General features: G+C 43.8%; 1 protein-coding gene across 1 annotated transcript in view; it reads left to right on the top strand.

The window, feature by feature from the left end:
• The first annotated feature begins 2,740 nt into the window (after positions 1-2,740).
• LOC109905028 (fibroblast growth factor receptor like 1) overlaps positions 2,741-18,495 on the top strand; it is a 103,791-nt gene continuing 88,036 nt past the window's right edge. The window contains exons 1-2 of the mRNA XM_020502151.2: positions 2,741-3,266; positions 4,120-4,216. Of these exons, the coding sequence (XP_020357740.1) occupies positions 4,153-4,216 (64 nt within the window). The 5' untranslated portion in view covers positions 2,741-3,266; positions 4,120-4,152. The remainder of the gene's footprint in view (positions 3,267-4,119; positions 4,217-18,495) is intronic.

Raw genomic sequence — 18,495 nt, 5'->3', positions numbered from 1 at the left:
ACAGCCCACTTGTAGTTTGCCAAAAGGCATCTGAAGACATTCAGACCACGAGAAACAACATTCTCTGTTCTGATGATTGAACTCTTTGGCCTGAATGCCAAGTGTCACGTCTAGAGGAAACCTGGCCCCATCCCTACAGTGAAGCATGGTGGTGGCGGCAGCATGCTGTGGGGACGTTTTACAGCGGCAGGGACTGGGAGACTAGTCTGGTTTGAGGGAAAGATGAACGGAGCAAAGTACAGAGATCCTTGATGAAAACCTGCTCCAGAGTGCTCAGGACCTCCGACTGGGGAGAAGGTTCACCTTCCAATAGGACAACGATCCTAAGCAGACAGCCAAGACAATGCAGGAGTGGCTTCGGGACAAGTCTCTGAAGTTCCTTGAGTGGCCCAGCCAGTCCCGGACTTGAACCCGATCAATTATCTCTGAGCAGCAATGCTCCATATCCATCCTGACAGAGCTTGAGATGATCTGCAGAGAAGAATGGGAGAAACTCCCCAAATATAGGTGTGCCAAGCTTGTAGCGTCATACCCAAGAAGACTCGAGGCTGTAATCGCTGCCGAAGGTACTTCAACAAAGTACTGAGTAAAGTGTCTGAATACTTAAATGTGATATTTCAGATTTTTATTTTGGACTAAATAACAAAGGTTCACATCTATCTACACACAATACCCCATAATGACAATGTGAAAACAGGTTTTTTGACATTTTTGTAAATAAAAAACATAAATACCTCATTTACATAAGTATTGAGACCCTTTGCTATGAGACTCTAAATTGAGCTCAGGTGCATCCTGTTTTTATTGATCATCCTTCAGATGTTTCTACAACTTGATTGGAGTCCACCTGTGGTAAATTCAATTGAATGGACATGATTGGAAAAAGCACACGCCTTTCTATGTAAGATCCCACAGTTGACAGTGCATGTCAGAGCAAAAACGAATGTACTTGTCCTCTTGCTCAGTTGCACATTATGGGGTGTTGTGTGTAGATTGATGGGGGGGGGGGGGTCAATTTAGATCAATTTAGACTAAGGCTGTAACGTAACAATATGTGGGAAAAATCGGATTATTTTCCAAGTGCACTGTAAGCATGAGGGCTATACAATATACAGTTTATTATCATATATATTGATAATATAGCAGCTGTTCTATGTCAATGGATTCAACGTTTACTTGAGGGCAACTATTGAACTTTGTCTGTGTAACAATCCCCTTGTTTCCTGTGCTTTAAAGTTTGAGAGCAAAGAAGCAAACATGGTTTTGACTACAAGTCCCTTCATTCAAGTAGGATCAGTGATAATTGATATATTGGTGACAAGGTCCTCTCCTCCAGTGAGGTTCTCAACCTGGGGGCGATATTTGACAGTCCGCTCTCGTTTGAGGCGTACATCAAAGGTGTGACCAAACGTGAATTTTTCCATCTACGGAACATTGCCAGGTTACAACCTATGCTGTCACAACCTGCAGCTGAACGACTCTTTCATGCCTGTATCTTGCTCTGCCTGGACTATTGAATAGCTCTGTTTGTTGGTGCGTATGCCATGTGTCTAAACAGGCTACAATATATCCAGAACTGTGCTGCACGTGTCCTCACCTACACCTCCCTCCGTGAGCACATCACTCCAGTGCTGTTCAACATCCACTGGCTCCCCATATGCTCATGCATTGACTTTAAAATCCTGATTCACACCTACCAAGCTATCCACAACTCTGACCCAAGTACCTGTCTGACATCCTACCATCCTGCAGCCTTCGCTCCTCCAGGTCCATCTCCCTTCAGCATCCCAACATCAGACTAAAAACTATGGGTGACAGAGCTTTCAGTTGTGCAGCTCCTCATCCTCCTCATCCTCCTCAACGCACTTCCAGTCACTGTCAGGGCTGCAGAGTCTCTGGCCTCATTTAAGGAACAGCTAAAGACAGAGCTCTTCAGAAAAGTGTTCAAAGACCTCTGTTAATTCAGTTCTCCTGCCCACTGGATCTGACGACACCTGTATATAGCTTGTTGTCTGCTTTCAATCGTCTGTGTTTTGGATTGTTTTCATTATTATTTGTACTACATTTGTTATTTTCTTCAGCGGCTTCGGTGTGAGAAGCACCGTACAAATCAAATGAATTATTTTTTATGCGGGTTGATTTAATGTTCCTTCTCAGTGCATCAGTGTTTTACTTGATGAATTTATTACGAACCACATGGGACCGATTTCCTGGACACAGATTTAACCTAGTCCAGGAGTACATTCTCATTGGAGATTTTACATGGAGCTTGTTTTAATCCAGGATAATGCTTCTGGGTCTGATAAAATGACACTTTGTCATATTACATTTATTCTTTTCTAATGCTAGGCCAGTGTGTATTTTTAACACCCAAACCATACCATTTCAATCTTTAATAAATCTGTCTGATTACATAGTGGGAATAGAAATTCAATTGAATATTAACTATCATTACATTGTAATTACATTATAATGCATTTATTACATTAATGTTTTATTGTTATACATTTTGTGATTATGTATATTAGCCTATATATATATTTTTACAATTATTATGATGCATATATATATATATATTTGTATATATATTTGTATTATTATGATGTAGTCCATGTTTTCAGCAGAACTGCCTTAAATGTAGGCCAATACGAAAGAGTTAATTCTTAACATTTGTTGAGTAGCTGTGACTAGGGCTACACTGTGATTGGGCAAAAGTTCCGAGCTTGGATGGACCGCCTTTCCCTCGGCTGTTTGTTTGCCTGCGGTCGATTACTGGATGGCAAGGTCTGTTAGCTCAATTATTGCAAAAAGGTATTTGGATGCAAATGAAAATTGCGAAAATAAATAAACAGATTAGGCCTACAGCGTCTCTTCCGAAATTCATAAGGGTAGGAGTTAACTGTAGACTACCGCGAGCAGAGGACTTTTATTTATTTAGTTTTTACGCACGCGTTCTGTCCGGTGAGGTGGTCTCACACGAGCGTTATGTGATGACTGTCATTCAAAAAACGAACTAGATTTGATCTCTCGCATGTTTGATATTAACGTTCAATAGTGTTCTTTGTATTGGAGGGCACATTTTTTTCAATAACTGAGCCACAGCTACTTGAGCGACAGTGCGTGCAGTTCAACATTTAGTGGATATTGATTTGTTGATTATTTGGATTTAGATCACCTTTGATGCAAATGTAAAAGCAATAAGAATGATAGACTTTCCGTTAGTGGGAAACCGATTCAATACAAATCATTGCTGCAGGACATTTCAGGTAAGTCACTACTTACTAACTTGTATTATTTTAAGATGGGTTATTGGCCCTGGTTACAATGTGATTCTTTTTAAGCAGCTGATTTTAGAAGAATGCATGTTTGTTTTAGAAATGCATAAGTAGACTTTTAATTGATACTACAGATTATTACTAATGTTTTACATGTTTTACAACATTACTAATGTTTTACTAATAGGACAGTACACAGCTGTATTGCACAAATCAAAATGTTTGTGTTCATCATAAATTATAGTTAGTCTATATTACCTTATAAAAGCTATTATTTGTTGTCCACTTTTGAGTGTAAAATGTTGTCATTCCACTGATTCACCATGTCTCACTGATCTAGAGCGGAATGTAGCCTAGTGGTTAGCGAGTTGGGTCAGTAACCGAAAGGTAGTTCCCAACCTCCCTAGTCGACTATGTGAAAGCTCTGTTGAGCAAGGCACTTAACCCTAATTGCAATTTGATGTACACAATGGCAGAAATAATAACTCCTCTATCCAGAAACAGAGGGTCATATGAACAGAATAAGAGCTTCTCGTTTGAATGAAGATCATAAATAAAAAGCCTAAATGGCTTTTCCAGAAACACATTTTCTAGTGTTGGGAACAGAAGTCGTGTATTTTCCAGTTAAATGATTAACAACTTGTTTTAATGTCACTAGTTACAAGACTGTAATTCTGTTATATTTACACAATGCCTTGGCTATCCCACTTCCAAAGAAACGTCTGTGAGATAATATTGTTGTTGTAAAACCATATCCAGTAGTTTAGAGATGATGTGGATAAAACCAGTATGTGTTGTTGCACCTCGCCTCACTGTGAATTGTCTTGTTTTCTCATTATCCCAGATTTGAAGTGTTGAAACCTGCGATCCAGAAAGAATGGGGCATTTATGGATTTGCCTGCTCATTTGTGAAATAATCCTGTTGTCAGACTGTGCACGGGGTGAGTAGTAACTTGGTAGTAAGCAACAATAACAACTGAAAGTGTTTTAAAGAGTAACTTTCATTAAAACCTTTTTTGATGGAAAACCATGTTTAAGGCTAAATTATAGTGAGACACCTGCGTTCTGGTCTTCGTTTTGACAATTAATTGCAAAAGTGATATATTTTGGTCTTTTAGTAGTAAATCTAGCTCTTTCCCCCTAGCGGTTCAACTCTACCATTGACATTTTGTGATGTAGAGGCACCTTGAGAAGGTGCCTCTACGTCATCTTAAGGTAGGGGTTCGGTATGAAATACACTCCCTTCTAGATGTGCTGGGTGGTACCACCGCAAGGCTTACTATAAAAGCTGGTGACAGCGGGCCTTATTTGCCAATGGTCTTGGTAAGTGGAGTGTGCCAATATATTTTGCACGATGCTTCCTTGAATAGACTACTGACGTTACACAACATTCTAAAAGGCAGTCGGGCACATTTCCACATATGACCAAATACAATGTTTTTCCTTACCATTTCATACATATCTATGGGCTTTTACTAAGGGGAAAAAAACATGTAAACGATGAGGATTATACCTTTCTATTCGTAGCTACATCCATCGTAACAAGAAATGGATGACAATGGTGGTCGTGTCAACTCATTGTATTTTTTCCTAACCGCTGGTGGTGCAGGCTGCTAAGACAGTTGGCTCATAGTTCAATGGTTGAGATTTCTAATACCACATGGGGCAGATATACATTTGTCTTATCCTTTATTGACAACATTCATCCCATGCCGAGACACTTTTTAATTCTGAGAAGTGAAAGCATACCTGTGAGAGGAGTCACCCTAGTAGTAGGTTTTTATACAGTACCCAAGACGGATCTATGAGATAATTTGGCTATTGGGAAAAAGAGCTGCTCCGGAAATACGGCAATGCGGGTTGTATTGAATTGAGTCTCTAATCTTCATTTTCAAGGTTATTATTACACTTTTCTTCCCAACACAATACCTCAATAAATGTAAGTCCACATTTTAATTGTTTTCTTTGCACCCCATGGGGGATTGAACTTACACTGCAAGTGGTAACAGATAGCAGGAACTCAGCGCCTTACCACTGTACGCTAACTGTCTAGAGCCGTATTTGCTCGCAATGCACATCATTTTATTATCAGAGTGTTCCAGTGTACTTCTGGTAAGTATGCTTTCGTGAAAAAGTGTTGGGATCAGATACAATTAGTTTACCCTCCCCAAAAATGAATATTTATGAGCAATTCCCACAACCTTTCACCTGAAGTAGATCTGTAGGCAGCCATCTTCAAAAAGTGCCTCACCACAGTGAGGACTGATGATATCTACGACAAGCTGCTAATTCACAACTTTGTATTTTTCTGTACAAAATTGTGGTTGTGTAACTCAAGTTAGGGGTATAGTCCATTCGGGCTTAGTGCCTACCCTCCATTTTCTAACGGACCCTGCCTAGATCACACAGCTTTTGGCACCTTCTGTTTTCTAATGGACCCTTCCTAAATCACACCTTTTGACTGCAGCGCAGTATGCAAGTGTCAAGTGAGGTGCGCAGATAGTGTACTCCTCACCCTCCTGCTGCCCAAACTCTTCACACTCCCGATGCTCACCCTCCTGCTGCCCAGCCTCCTCACCCTCCTGCCACCCAGCCATCTCACCCTCCTGCTGCCCAGCCTCCTCACCCTCCTGCTGCCCAGCCTCCTCACCCTCCTGCTGCCCAGCCTCCTCACCCTCCTGCTACCCAGCCTCCACAACCTCCTGCTGCCCAGCCTCCTCACCATCCTGCTGTCCAGCCGTAGCTGTGTCTGATCTAGACTCAACAGACTTGTAGTCTGCCTGTCTGTCTGTCTCTCTGTCTGTGTCTGTCTGTCAGTCTGCCTGCTCTGGCCTGCCTTTCTGTATGTCTGCCTCTCTGTCTGTCTGTTTGTGGGGAAAGCAAGGGGACATGGGGAGCCAAGCGCACGACGCTCAGGCAGATAGGATCAGTGAGTCACACAGCCAAGCAGTCACGGAGACGCTTAAGCAAAAGTCAACAGATACCCATAGAGAGCAATGCGACTAGATTAGGCAATTTATGTTTGTTTGCTGTGCAATGCCACAGCGTTTCTGATCGTAAATGGAGCAAGGCGGCAAGGATAGCTGTGGGCTTAAAGGTAGACGACACAACCTTACTGGTCTTCCTGGTGATGATATCGGAAGGGATTCCTCACTGGGGTTAGCCTAGTTAGCGCCTCACTGGGGTTAGCCTAGTTAGTGCCTCACTGGGGGTAGCCTAGCTAGCGCCTCACTGGGGGTAGCCTAGCTAGCGCCTCACTGGGTACACAGAGGGAGAGATAGACGATGGCATGCGGATATTAGAGAAACAAACTTCTTCCTTTCTTCATGAAGTCTGATATGACAGGTTTGATAAGACTAAGACAAGCATGGTGGTTGTGCAGAAAACAAAATATCTCAGAGATACTGAAACCGAATCAGAGATTATTTCTCATGTGATCTGAGATACTTTGCACTCCATTTGACCCAACGCTGGGCTTTGGACATACTGTGGGGGGTCAACAATGGCAACTCAACATACAGTAGAAAATCTTGAGTCCACATCAAAACATATGCTGTCATTCTATAATTATTTTGTGACCTTAGTTTCATACCTTCAGATGGGACCTTCAGGAGTAGAAAAGGAACATACTTTCAAAACTACAGGACATGTAACAACACTTTTCTTAGAGTTGAGGTTGATTGCTATGATGTGGAGTAGAGAATGCATTTTGAAAGGTTGCTGGTTCGAATCCCCAAGACGACTAGGTGAAAAATCTGTCTGTGCCTTGCTCATTAACCCTAATTGCTCCTGTAAGTAGCTTTGGATAAGAGCCTCTGCTAAATGACTAACAAAGGAACAACAATAACCCTTGACCCCATTTGAGTTCTCCCCTCCTAAATAAGAGTTTGCTGTTCCTGTGTGTCCTTGGTGCACGGGGAATGCAGAACATCACGTCAGATGACAAATATTTTCCGCTACATGCGGAAGCACAGTTTGGGCCCAGCTGCCAGAGAGGCATATGAACTGTATAAGCTTATGCAATGATTCAGGGTCTGCATGGTCGAGAGAGAGACTATTAATGCAGAAATGTGGGTGTTAACATCTGTGCCAACTAAATGGGGAAACAAGAAAGTCATGGGATAGTTACCATAACAGTTAGAAAAAACTAAATTATGATCACAAATGAAATTGAACTGCATTCACCTTGGTATCGTTGTCTCGTTTAGTAAAGTCCGACTCATTATGACGTGCAGGATCGTGGTGCAGAAAAGGTAGACTAAATACTACCAGCATTGCATTTAGTCAATGGAGACAGGCAGCCATATGGACACGTGGAGATGTGGGGGCTTTTGGAGGTGGAGCTGTTTGGTTTGTAGGGGCCTGCTGTGCTGTTTGTACAAACTAGGACCACCGTGCGGCTACATGCTGGTGTGTCAATGAGAGGCAGCCCTCCAGGATTCATGACTGAGCATCTGGACACACCTTTATAGAGTAAACCACCAAACGGGCTGATGCTCTAAACGTATTCAATGAAAATAAATGCAGCCTGCTCATCTAACTTTCTTGTATTCCTCTGAGCCTTCTAAAAGTGAATAGAAACTGAGATGAGGTTGAGTCCCTCTCTTTCTCCTTCCTTCGTTCCATATCTCCCTCCATCGCTCCCTCCTTCGATCTCTCTCTCCCTCCCTCCATCTCACCCTCTTTCCGTCCCTCCCTCCATCTCTCCCTTCCTACCTCACAATCCTCCCACTGCAGCAGTTTATGGCTAGCCCTAAGCCAGAGGGAATGTGTGAAGTTAATTTAGAGTGTTGGAGAAACATAACTGAGCCACTGGGTAGCCTTTGGTCCCCTCACAGCTCTGTAGTATATCCACAGAGCCTGGAGTGTGGGTTAAGCGAACAGTAGTTACATTTAGAATAGGGATTGATACATATATCTTGGTTAAAGTCAATGTTATTAACAATGATAAAGTGTGTGTATTGAGACAAATGTGTCATAAAATGTAAATACTATATTGCACTGTTATAATAAATTCCTATTGGCATTTCCAGGAAAGGATGCACACAAAGCCATCAGGCAAAGCTTAGACATAAGCCGTCTTCCAGACGTGACAAACAGAACTGAGTGTGAGTGAGGAATGAGAGATCTGCTCCAGTTCATGTCAGTGAGGAGGACAGATCCATAGAGCAAGGCTTCTGTCAGACTACAGGCCATAAAGTGATTATTAGCATGTCAGATGGTGTTTACACAGCAACCATCTTTCTCTCGCTTCTTCTTATTAGCATTGGGCTGCTAATCACATTCCCCAGTAATGAAGCTGTGTTACCCAGGAGGTCGTAAATTGATTTAAGACTGGGAACAGCATGTTGCTGAGTTGAGGATGTGGTGATTAAGAAACAAAGTCTGGCTTCAAAAGGAACTGAATTAAACAGGAGCTCAGATAAAGTCAATGTTAGTTTAGCACGTCTGGTGTTTGTGTTTTAATGTGTCCATCAAGACACCTCAGGGGTAGGTTGATGGTTTTTATCCCACAATGGCAGAGGGTGGTATGGGGACACCCTGCGCTAGTCCTCCTGGTACAGAATCATGGTGTTCTAAGCGACTGGGATAGGTGCCCTGTGTAGGAATGAGGAGAAACAGCTCAATTAGAATAGAGGAGGGAAAGATAGAGAGTTCTCCTGCAGTCCAACTGGCCTACTGTTTTCACCAGTCCTCCCTGCAGTCCTCCAATCTTGTCTGACATGACTTCCATTAGGCTAGCCAGAAGCCTGTACCCCAGTCTGCGTCAATCCATGTTGCAAACACATTAGCCACTGAAGGCAACATCTTTATATTGTTGTGGATGTATTGGAATTATGCCACACCCACACTGACATACTTTCCAGCCTGAAATAGCCACAACATAGACAGACAGGCAGGCAGACTAGAGGTCTGTTGAGTCTAGGTCAGACACAGCTATGGCTGGGCAGCAGGAGTGTGAGGAGGCTGGATAGCAGGAGGGTGAGGAGGCTGGGCAGCAGGAGGGTGAGGAGGCTGGGTAGCAGGAGGGTGAGGAGGTTGGGCAGCAGGAGGGTGAGGAGGCTGGGTAGCAGGAGGGTGAGGAGGCTGGGCAGCAGGAGGGTGAGGAGGCTGGGCAGCAGGAGGGTGAGGAGGCTGGGCAGCAGGAGGGTGAGGAGGCTGGGCAGCAGGAGGGTGAGGAGGCTGGGCAGCAGGAGGGTGAGGAGGCTGGGCAGCAGGAGGGTGAGGAGGCTGGGCAGCAGGAGGGTGAGGAGGCTGGGTAGCAGGAGGGTGAGGAGGCTGGGCAGCAGTAGGGTGAGGAGGCTGGGCAGCAGGAGGGTGAGGAGGCTGGGCAGCAGGAGGCTGGGCAGCAGGAGGGTGAGGAGGCTGGGCAGCAGGAGGGTGAGGAGGCTGGGCAGCACATACTCTCACAGACAGTGCATTGTGTCGTACAGTGGTGAAACAATAGTTTATTGTTGGTGGCTGGAGCCTGTGTTTGGTCATTGCTACAGGTCCGAGGGCAGCAGGGCATGCCTGACCTTTCACCAAGGGCTTACAATAACACACCAGTCCTCCTGCAGATTCTGCTTTTTCTCCTCTTTGTGTGCCTTCAGAGAGTATTCAGACCCCGGTACTTTTTCCACATTTTGTTGGGTTACAAAGTGGAATTAAAATGGATTTGATCTTCTTTGTCAATAATCTGCTCAAAATACTTTGTACTGTTAAATTTGAAGAAAAATTATAAAAATAATTTTTTTTTAAATATGAAAAATTGAACACGGTCTTGATTAGATACTGTAGAGTGCTGTGAAAAGTATTTGCAACCTTTCTGATTTTCTTTTTTTTTCTTGCTATTTGTTTTGTACTGAATGTTATCAGATCTTCAACCAAAACCTAAAATTAGATAAACTCAGGGAGCCTGAGTTTACCAATAACGAATAACAATTATACTTTATTTATTTATTTAATTTAACAAAGTTATGCAACACCCAATGCCTGTGTGAAAAAGTAATTTCCCCCTTACAGTCAATAACTGGTTGTACCACCTTTAGCTGCAATGACTCCAACCAAACACTTCCTGTAGTTGTTGATCAGTCTCTCACATCTCTGTGGAGGAATTGCTTTCACTCAGCAACATTTGTGGTTTTCAAGCATGAACTGCTTGTCTCAAGTCCTGCCACAACATCCCAATCGGTATTAGGCCTGGACTTTGACTAGGCCATTCCAAACCTTTTTAACCATTTTCATGTACAGCACATTCAGAAAGTGTTCAGACCCCATGACTTTATCCACATTTTGTAATGTTCTGCTTTATTGTAAAATGGATTAAATTAATTTTTTTGCTCATCAATCTACACACAATATCCCATAATACAAAGTGAAAACAGGTTTTTAGAAACTTTAGCAAAATTGTAAAAAGAAAAATTTAAAATAATAATAAGTATTCAGACCCTTTGCTATGAGACTCGAAATTGAGCTCAGGTTCATCCTGTTTCCATCGATAATCTTTGAGATGTTTCTACAACTTGACTGGAGTCCACCTGTGGTAAATTGAATTGAATAGACATGATTTGGAAAGGCACACACCTGTCTATATTAGGTCCCACAGTTGGCCGTGCATGTCAGAGCAAAAACGAAGCCATGGGGTCGAAGGAATTGTCCTTAGATTTTCGAGCCTGGATTGTGTCGAGGCACAGATCTGGGGAAGGCTTCCAAACAATTTCAGAAGGACAACCATCTCTGCAGCACTTCACCAATCAGGTCTTTATGGTAGAGTGGTCAGACGAAAGCCACTCCTCAGTAAAAGGCACATCACAGCCCGCTTGGGGTTTGTCAAAAGTCACCCAAAGGACTCTCAGACCATGAGGAACAAGATTCTCTGATCTGATGAAACCAAGATTGAATTATTTGGCTTGAATGCCAAGCCCCTCACATCAATGGCAGGGACTAGGAGACTAGTCAGGAATGAAGGGAAAGATGAACGGAGCAAAGTACAGAGAGATCCTTGATGAAAACCTGCTCCAGAGCACTCAGGACCTCAGGCTGGGGCGAAGGTTCACCTTCCAACAGGACAATGACCCTAAGCACACAGTCAAGACAACGCAGGAGTGACTTTGGGACACGTTTCTGAATGTCCTTGAGTGGCCCAGCCAGAGCCCGGACTTGAACCCGATCGAACATCTCTGGAGAGACCTGAAAATAGCTGTGCAGCGTCGCCCCCCCTTCCGACCTGACAAAGCTTGAGAGGATCTGCAGAGAAGAATGGGAGAAACTCCCCAAATACAGGTGTGCCAAGCTTGTAGCGTCATATCCAAGAAGACTCAAGGCTGTAATCACTGCCTAAGGTGCTTAAACAATGCACTGAGTAAAGGGTCTGAATACTTACGTAAATGTGATATTTCTGTTTTTTTTAATACATTGGCAAAAATTCCTAAAAAACGTTTTTTGCTTTGTCATTATGGGGTATTGTGTGTAGAAAATCCATTTTAATCCATTTTAGAATAAGGCTGTAACGTAACAAAACGTGGAAAAAGTCAAGGGGTCTGAATACTTTACGAATGCACTGTGTGTTTTGGATCATTGTCTTGCTGCATGACCCAGCTGCACTTCAGCTTCAGCTCACAGATGGATGGCCTGACATTCTCCTGTAGACTTCTCTGATACAGAGCAGAATTCATGGTTCCTTCTATTAAGGCAAGTCCAGGTCCTGAGGCAGCAAAGCATTCCCAAACCATCATACTACCATCACCATGCTTGGCCGTTGGTATAAGGTTCTTACTGTCGAATGCAGTGTTTGGTAACATTATGTCTGGCAAAAACAAATGTCATCCAAAAAGTTGACTCACGTTTTTCAAAAAAGCACCTGGATGATCATCAAGACTGTTAGAAAAATGTTTCATGGACAGATGATTCAAAAATAGAACATTTTGGCTGACATGGGTCCCATGAAAAAAATGAAATAAGTAAGTCATTGTTTGCAGGTTTTGCAATTACTTAATTGCCTTGTTGCAAACAGGATACCTATTTTGGAATATTTTTTTCTGCACAATCTTCCTTCTTTTCACTCTGTCATTTAGGTTAGTTTTGTGGAGTAACTACAATGTTGTTGATGCATCCTTAGTTTTCTCTTAGAACAGCCATTAAACTCTGTAATTGTTTTAAAATCACAATTGGCCTCATGGTGAAATCTCTGAGCAGTTTCCTTCCTCTCTGGCAACTGAGTTAGGAAGGACACCTGTATCTTTGTAGTGACTGGGTGATACACCATCCAAAGTGTTATTAATAACTTCACAATGCTCAAAGCGATATTCAGCGTCTGCTTTTTTTATTTTTACCTATCTACCGATAGGTGCCCTTCTTTGTGAGTCATTGGAAAACCTCCTGGGTCGTTGTGGTTGAATTTGTACTTGAAATTGACTACTCGGGGCCTCCCTAGTGGCTCAGAGACCTTAAGGCACTGCTTCACAGTGTTTGAGGCGTCACTACAGACCCGGGTTTGATCCCAGGCTGTATCACAACGACTGTGACCGGGAGTCCCATAGGGAGGCGCACAATTGGCTCAGCATCTTCCGGGTTAGGGGAGGGTGTTAATTAAGAAGCGCGGTTTGACGGGTCATGTTTCGGACGACGCATGACTCGACCTTCGCCTCTCCCGAGCCCATTGGGGAGTTGCAGCGATGAGACAAGATGGTAATTGGATGAAAAAGTCAAATACAAAAAATATATAATAATAAAAGAACTTGACTACTTGATTGAGGGACTTTACAGATAATTGTAAATATGGGGTACAGAGATGAGGAAGTCATAAAAAATCATGTTAAACACTATTATTGCACACAGAATCCATGCAACTTATTATGTGACTTGTTAGGCACATTTTTTGTCCTGAACTTATTTAAGCTTGCCATAACAAAGGGGTTGAATACCTTTTGACTCAAGATATTTTTTCATTTTTTTATTCATTTGTAAAAATCTAAATCAATTATTATTCCACTTTGACATATGGGGTATTGTGTGTAGGCCAGTGACACAACAATCAAAACCTTAATCCATTTTAAATTCAGGCTGTAACACAACATTATTTTGAAAAAGTCAAGGGGTGTGAATACTTTCTGAAGGCACTGTATATATGTATGCATGTACTTCCCTCCTCCCCCACCTTCCCAGCTGTTCTCCTGGTCGCATTACAAATGAGATGTTGAAAAGCAATCCCGGGACCGGAGACAGCTCTCCTTGTTTTCTTTAGGATTTTCTGTGTCAGTTTGTGTTGGGGCCTGCACCCCTAAGCAGGTGTGTGTGTGTGTGAGAGAGACTGTAAGGAAGGATGAGACAGAGAGAGAGAGAGAGACCCCCTCAAGCATTCTGGGACCTAAACTGAACATTAACGTGATTGACGAATGGCAGTCATACTGTGTCCACTAGTGGTTTTCTAACCTCTCCTTGGGTACCCCCAGACATTTCACAATTTTGTTGTAATACTGAACTAGCTCACCAAATTCACCTATTCAAGGTCTTGATGATTAGTTGACCATTTGAATCAGGTGTGCTAGCTCTGGTATAGTTAAACTACATGGAATGGCTGGGGGTCCCAGAGCAGAGGAGAGGTTTAGAAACCCCTGCTCTACACTACTTTTCTAAGTGTCCCAAATGGCACCCTATTCCCTACATAGTGCAATGCTTTTGGTCAGAGCCCTATGTCGTGCACTAAATAGGGAATAGGGTACCATTTGGGACACAGCCATAGACTGAGTCAGTCTCTCCCTTTGCTGCATGCCACTGGTTTGTTCAGAGTGTGAGACTAACCCAGTGCCCCCTGTGCTCTTTCTAAACAACCTGAACCAATCAGCCTCCACCGGCATTTCCTTTGGTGCTGGGGTGAAAGGTCAGCTGTATTACCCCCCAAAAAACTACCATAACAGCCACTTAATATCTGAGAGGTTTTGGTATGTCTGAATGACATCACAGAGCCCCATATAAGCTATGCTAATGTATGTCTGAATGACATCACAGAGCCCCCCCATAAGCCCAGCTGATGTATATCTGAATGACATCACAGAGCCCCCCCCCCCACCCCATAAGCCCAGGTGATATGTCTGAATGATATCATAGAGCCCCTAATAAGCCCAGGTGATGTATTTCTGAATGACATCTGAGAGCCCCCCTCCGAAAGCCCAGCTGATGTATGTCTGAATGATATCATAGAGCCCCTAATAAGCCCAGGTGATGTATGTCTAAATGACATAACAGAGCCCCCTCCCCCCGCAAGCCCAGGTGGCGTATGTCTGAATGACATCACAAAGCCCCCTCCCCCCGTAAGCCCAGGTGATGTATGTCTGAATGACATCACAGAGCCCAGGTTGTTGTCTCCTTAAATCAGGAAATATGTCACTCACACCAGAGGTTGTTGTGTGGTTCATGTTGGACAGCACCAGAGTGAACTGACAATGGTTTTGTAGTGTTCTTGCCCTTAGCCACATGGATTTCGGTCTCACTCCCGGCAGAGAATCGAAAGCATAGCACATACACACACACACACACACACACACACACACACACACACACACACACACACACACACACACACACGGCTTGTTCATTACGCCAGCTGTCGGAGTGGAATCCACACTGCTGTTGGAATGTATAAGGAGTGTGGGAGTTGTGGGGTGGTTTGAAAGTTGGGAATTTGAAGGCTTTAGCAACTGAGGAGCTTGTGTTGCTTGGGCTGTTAGGTGCAGTGTTGTGGGTTTTTAAAGGATGCAGTCGGGACACAGACCCAGCCAAACCCATAGGCTCCAACCAGGAAATCTGAACCACCTGGCTGACTGGTCCGAATTCAGTGGAGGAGCTTTTGGGTGTCAGGGTGGCAGTCTGGAGTGAATAGGCTTGCACCTGTGGGATTTCTCATCTGTTGCTGCCTCTTATATCTCACCCAGTCCCATGGTGGATCAGGCCTGATAAAAGGACCATGTGATATGACGTGGCTCACTATGAGCAGCTGTCTTTTCCCCCAGTTTTAAATCCGTTGTTTGCTGGAGGTCTCGCTATTTCACAGTGTTGTTCTCACAGTTGGTTTGTCTTTAAGCTTAGGGCAACACCATCTATTGTCTCCTCCAGTCTTCCTCAATAGGATTTGAATGGGCCTGAGAAATGTGTGTTTCTCAAAGACCGTGAAGTGAGAGACATAATCAGATCCTCTACAGGCTATTTAAACTTTGCACATTGGATGTCGTCCCCCATTTCACATTGGATGTCCACCACCATCACCCTCAGGTTGTGCAGATGGAAAACCTTGAGTGCTAGCTGTGATTATTTTCTGTGCACAAAGTTACACGAGCACAATGTTGAAGTCCTCTATTAACCATATATAATCCTCATATTCTGGCTCAGAGTTGTCACCTATTATCATACTGAGATTTATGTCAGAGACTAAAATATCTCTATTCTTCAGGGTCCCTATTTCAAAATACTTTTTTTTCTGGCCAGCTGCCCTGGGTTTTAAGACTTTAACTTTGAGAAGGGGAGAGGAGGAGATAGGGGGGAGAGCAGGGGCTTGGGGAGGCGCGGTCGTCGTCTCTGTGAGAGTGACCCCTGAGGGACAGCAGCCGAGGGGGAAACGAACCTGAGGCCGCTGTGAACAGATCGACGGGCAGTGGTGAACAGAGTGCCACTCTGCCTGGGCCGTGGTGAACAGAGTGCCACTCTGCCAGGGCCGTGGTGAACAGAGTGCCACTCTGCCAGGGCCGTGGTGAACAGAGTGCCACTCTGCCAGGGCAGTGGTGAACAGAGTGCCACTCTGCCAGGGCAGTGGTGAACAGAGTGCCACTCTGCCAGGGCCGCGGTGAACATCACTCCGTCGAGGACGTAACGCCACTCCTCTGGGGAGGAAACTCAGCCTCCACTGACAGGTACAAGTGGCAAGATGACTGATTCATTTGAGGCGATATTCTGGAACTGTTTGCACCGTGAGTGCCTCGGCCTGTCAATGGTCACTTTGTGGGCCCCTACCTGGCTCAGCCCCTGCCTCTGACTCATGGCATTCATGTCTAGTTGTGCCAATCCACACTGGCCCTCAACACACAGTCACACACCAAGGACAGCATCGTTGGTGGGGTGTGCGCCAAGTACTGCCGTCATCTCATATGATGAGCTCAACTATTACAAATGTTTGTGAGCTCATATTGTGTACATCACTTATTATCACTTATTATCACTTATTATTCACTTATTATTATTATTGTGTACATCACTTATCTGGCTTAACCTATTTTCTTCTAAAAACAAACATGTTTTCAATGCTTTCTTTGTTGATATGAGCTGACTGCTAGTTTGTATGTATGCCTCATTAAGATGTCAGTGATGAGTGCGAGATGAGAAAGGGAGATACCCCTCAGTGCTTGTCTCTGTCTGTAGGTACACATCATTTTAATGTTTCCCTGAGGAACAGAGTTAGCCTCATTGTCAGGGCCAGGTTGCCCGGCACTCAATTGACTGGAAATTTTGGATGAAACATCTTCTGACAGAGACCTGCGCATAACAAATTGAGTTAGTCATGTCTGAGAGGAGGTGAGGAATGTGTGAGAGAGGTAGCGGTCTGGGGTACATATGGGCGTGGGGGGGGTGTGTGTGTGTGTGGGGGGGGGACTGGGGTCTGGGGCACATATGGGTGTGGGGGTGAGGTGTGTGTGTGTGGGGGGGAATGCTGTCAGACAAGGAACCCAGTGGAGCAGATACATGGAGGAGGATAAGGAGGAGGAGGACACGTGGGAGAGAGAATAGGAAGCACGTCTCCAAAGCCTTACCAAATTACAACATGTATTTTATTGTGCATTTGAATTTTAAGCATTTGAAGTCATTTTGGGTGTAATAATTCACACATGAAAACACAACTATTTGAAATATAACAAATTTTAATGTAAGAGTATCTACAGTGCCTTGCGAAAGTATTCGGCCCCCTTGAACTTTGCGACCTTTTGCCACATTTCAGGCTTCAAACATAAAGATATAAAACTGTATTTTTTGTGAAGAATCAACAACAAGCATTTATTGGATATTTCAAACTTTTTTAACAAATCAAAAACTGAAAAATTGGGCGTGCAAAATTATTCAGCCCCTTTACTTTCAGTGCAGCAAACTCTCTCCAGAAGTTCAGTGAGGATCTCTGAATGATCCAATGTTGACCTAAATGACTAATGATGATAAATACAATCCACCTGTGTGTAATCAAGTGTCCGTATAAATGCACTGTGATAGTCTCAGAGGTCCGTTAAAAGCGCAGAGAGCATCATGAAGAACAAGGAACACACCAGGCAGGTCTGAGATACTGTTGTGAAGAAGTTTAAAGCCGGATTTGGATACAAAAAGATTTCCCAAGCTTTAAACATCCCAAGGAGCACTGTGCAAGCGATAATATTGAAATGGAAGGAGTATCAGACCACTGCAAATCTACCAAGACCTGGCCATCCCTCTAAACTTTCAGCTCATACAAGGAGAAGACTGATCAGAGATGCAGCCAAGAGGCCCATGATCACTCTGGATGAACTGCAGAGATCTACAGCTGAGGTGGGAGACTCTGTCCATAGGACAACAATCAGTCGTATATTGCACAAATCTGGCCTTTATGGAAGAGTGGCAAGAAGAAAGCCATTTCTTAAAGATATCCATAAAAAGTGTTGTTTAAAGTTTGCCACAAGCCACCTGGGAGACACACCAAACATGTGGAAGAAGGTGCTCTGGTCAGATGAAACCAAAATCAAACTTTTTGGCAACAATGCAAAACGTTATGTTTGGCGTAAAAGCAACACAGCTCATCACCCTGAACCTACCATCCCCACTGTCAAACATGGTGGTGGCAGCATCATGGTTTGGGCCTGCTTTTCTTCAGCAGGGACAGGGAAGATGGTTAAAATTGATGGGAAGATGGATGGAGCCAAATACAGGACCATTCTGGAAGAAAACCTGATGGAGTCTGCAAAAGACCTGAGACTGGGACGGAGATTTGTCTTCCAACAAGACAATGATCCAAAACATAAAGCAAAATCTACAATGGAATGGTTCAAAAATAAACATATCCAGGTGTTAGAATGGCCAAGTCAAAGTCCAGACCTGAATCCAATCGAGAATCTGTGGAAAGAACTGAAAACTGCTGTTCAAATGCTCTCCATCCAACCTCACTGAGCTCGAGCTGTTTTGCAAGGAGGTGTGCAAAACTCGATGTGCAAAACTGATAGAGACATACCCCAAG

Source organism: Oncorhynchus kisutch, linkage group LG15 (assembly GCF_002021735.2).
Source record: "Oncorhynchus kisutch isolate 150728-3 linkage group LG15, Okis_V2, whole genome shotgun sequence".
Classification (NCBI taxonomy): Eukaryota; Metazoa; Chordata; class Actinopteri; order Salmoniformes; family Salmonidae; genus Oncorhynchus; species Oncorhynchus kisutch.
Note: the sequence above shows the minus strand (reverse complement) of the source record. Positions and strands in the feature narration are given on the sequence as shown.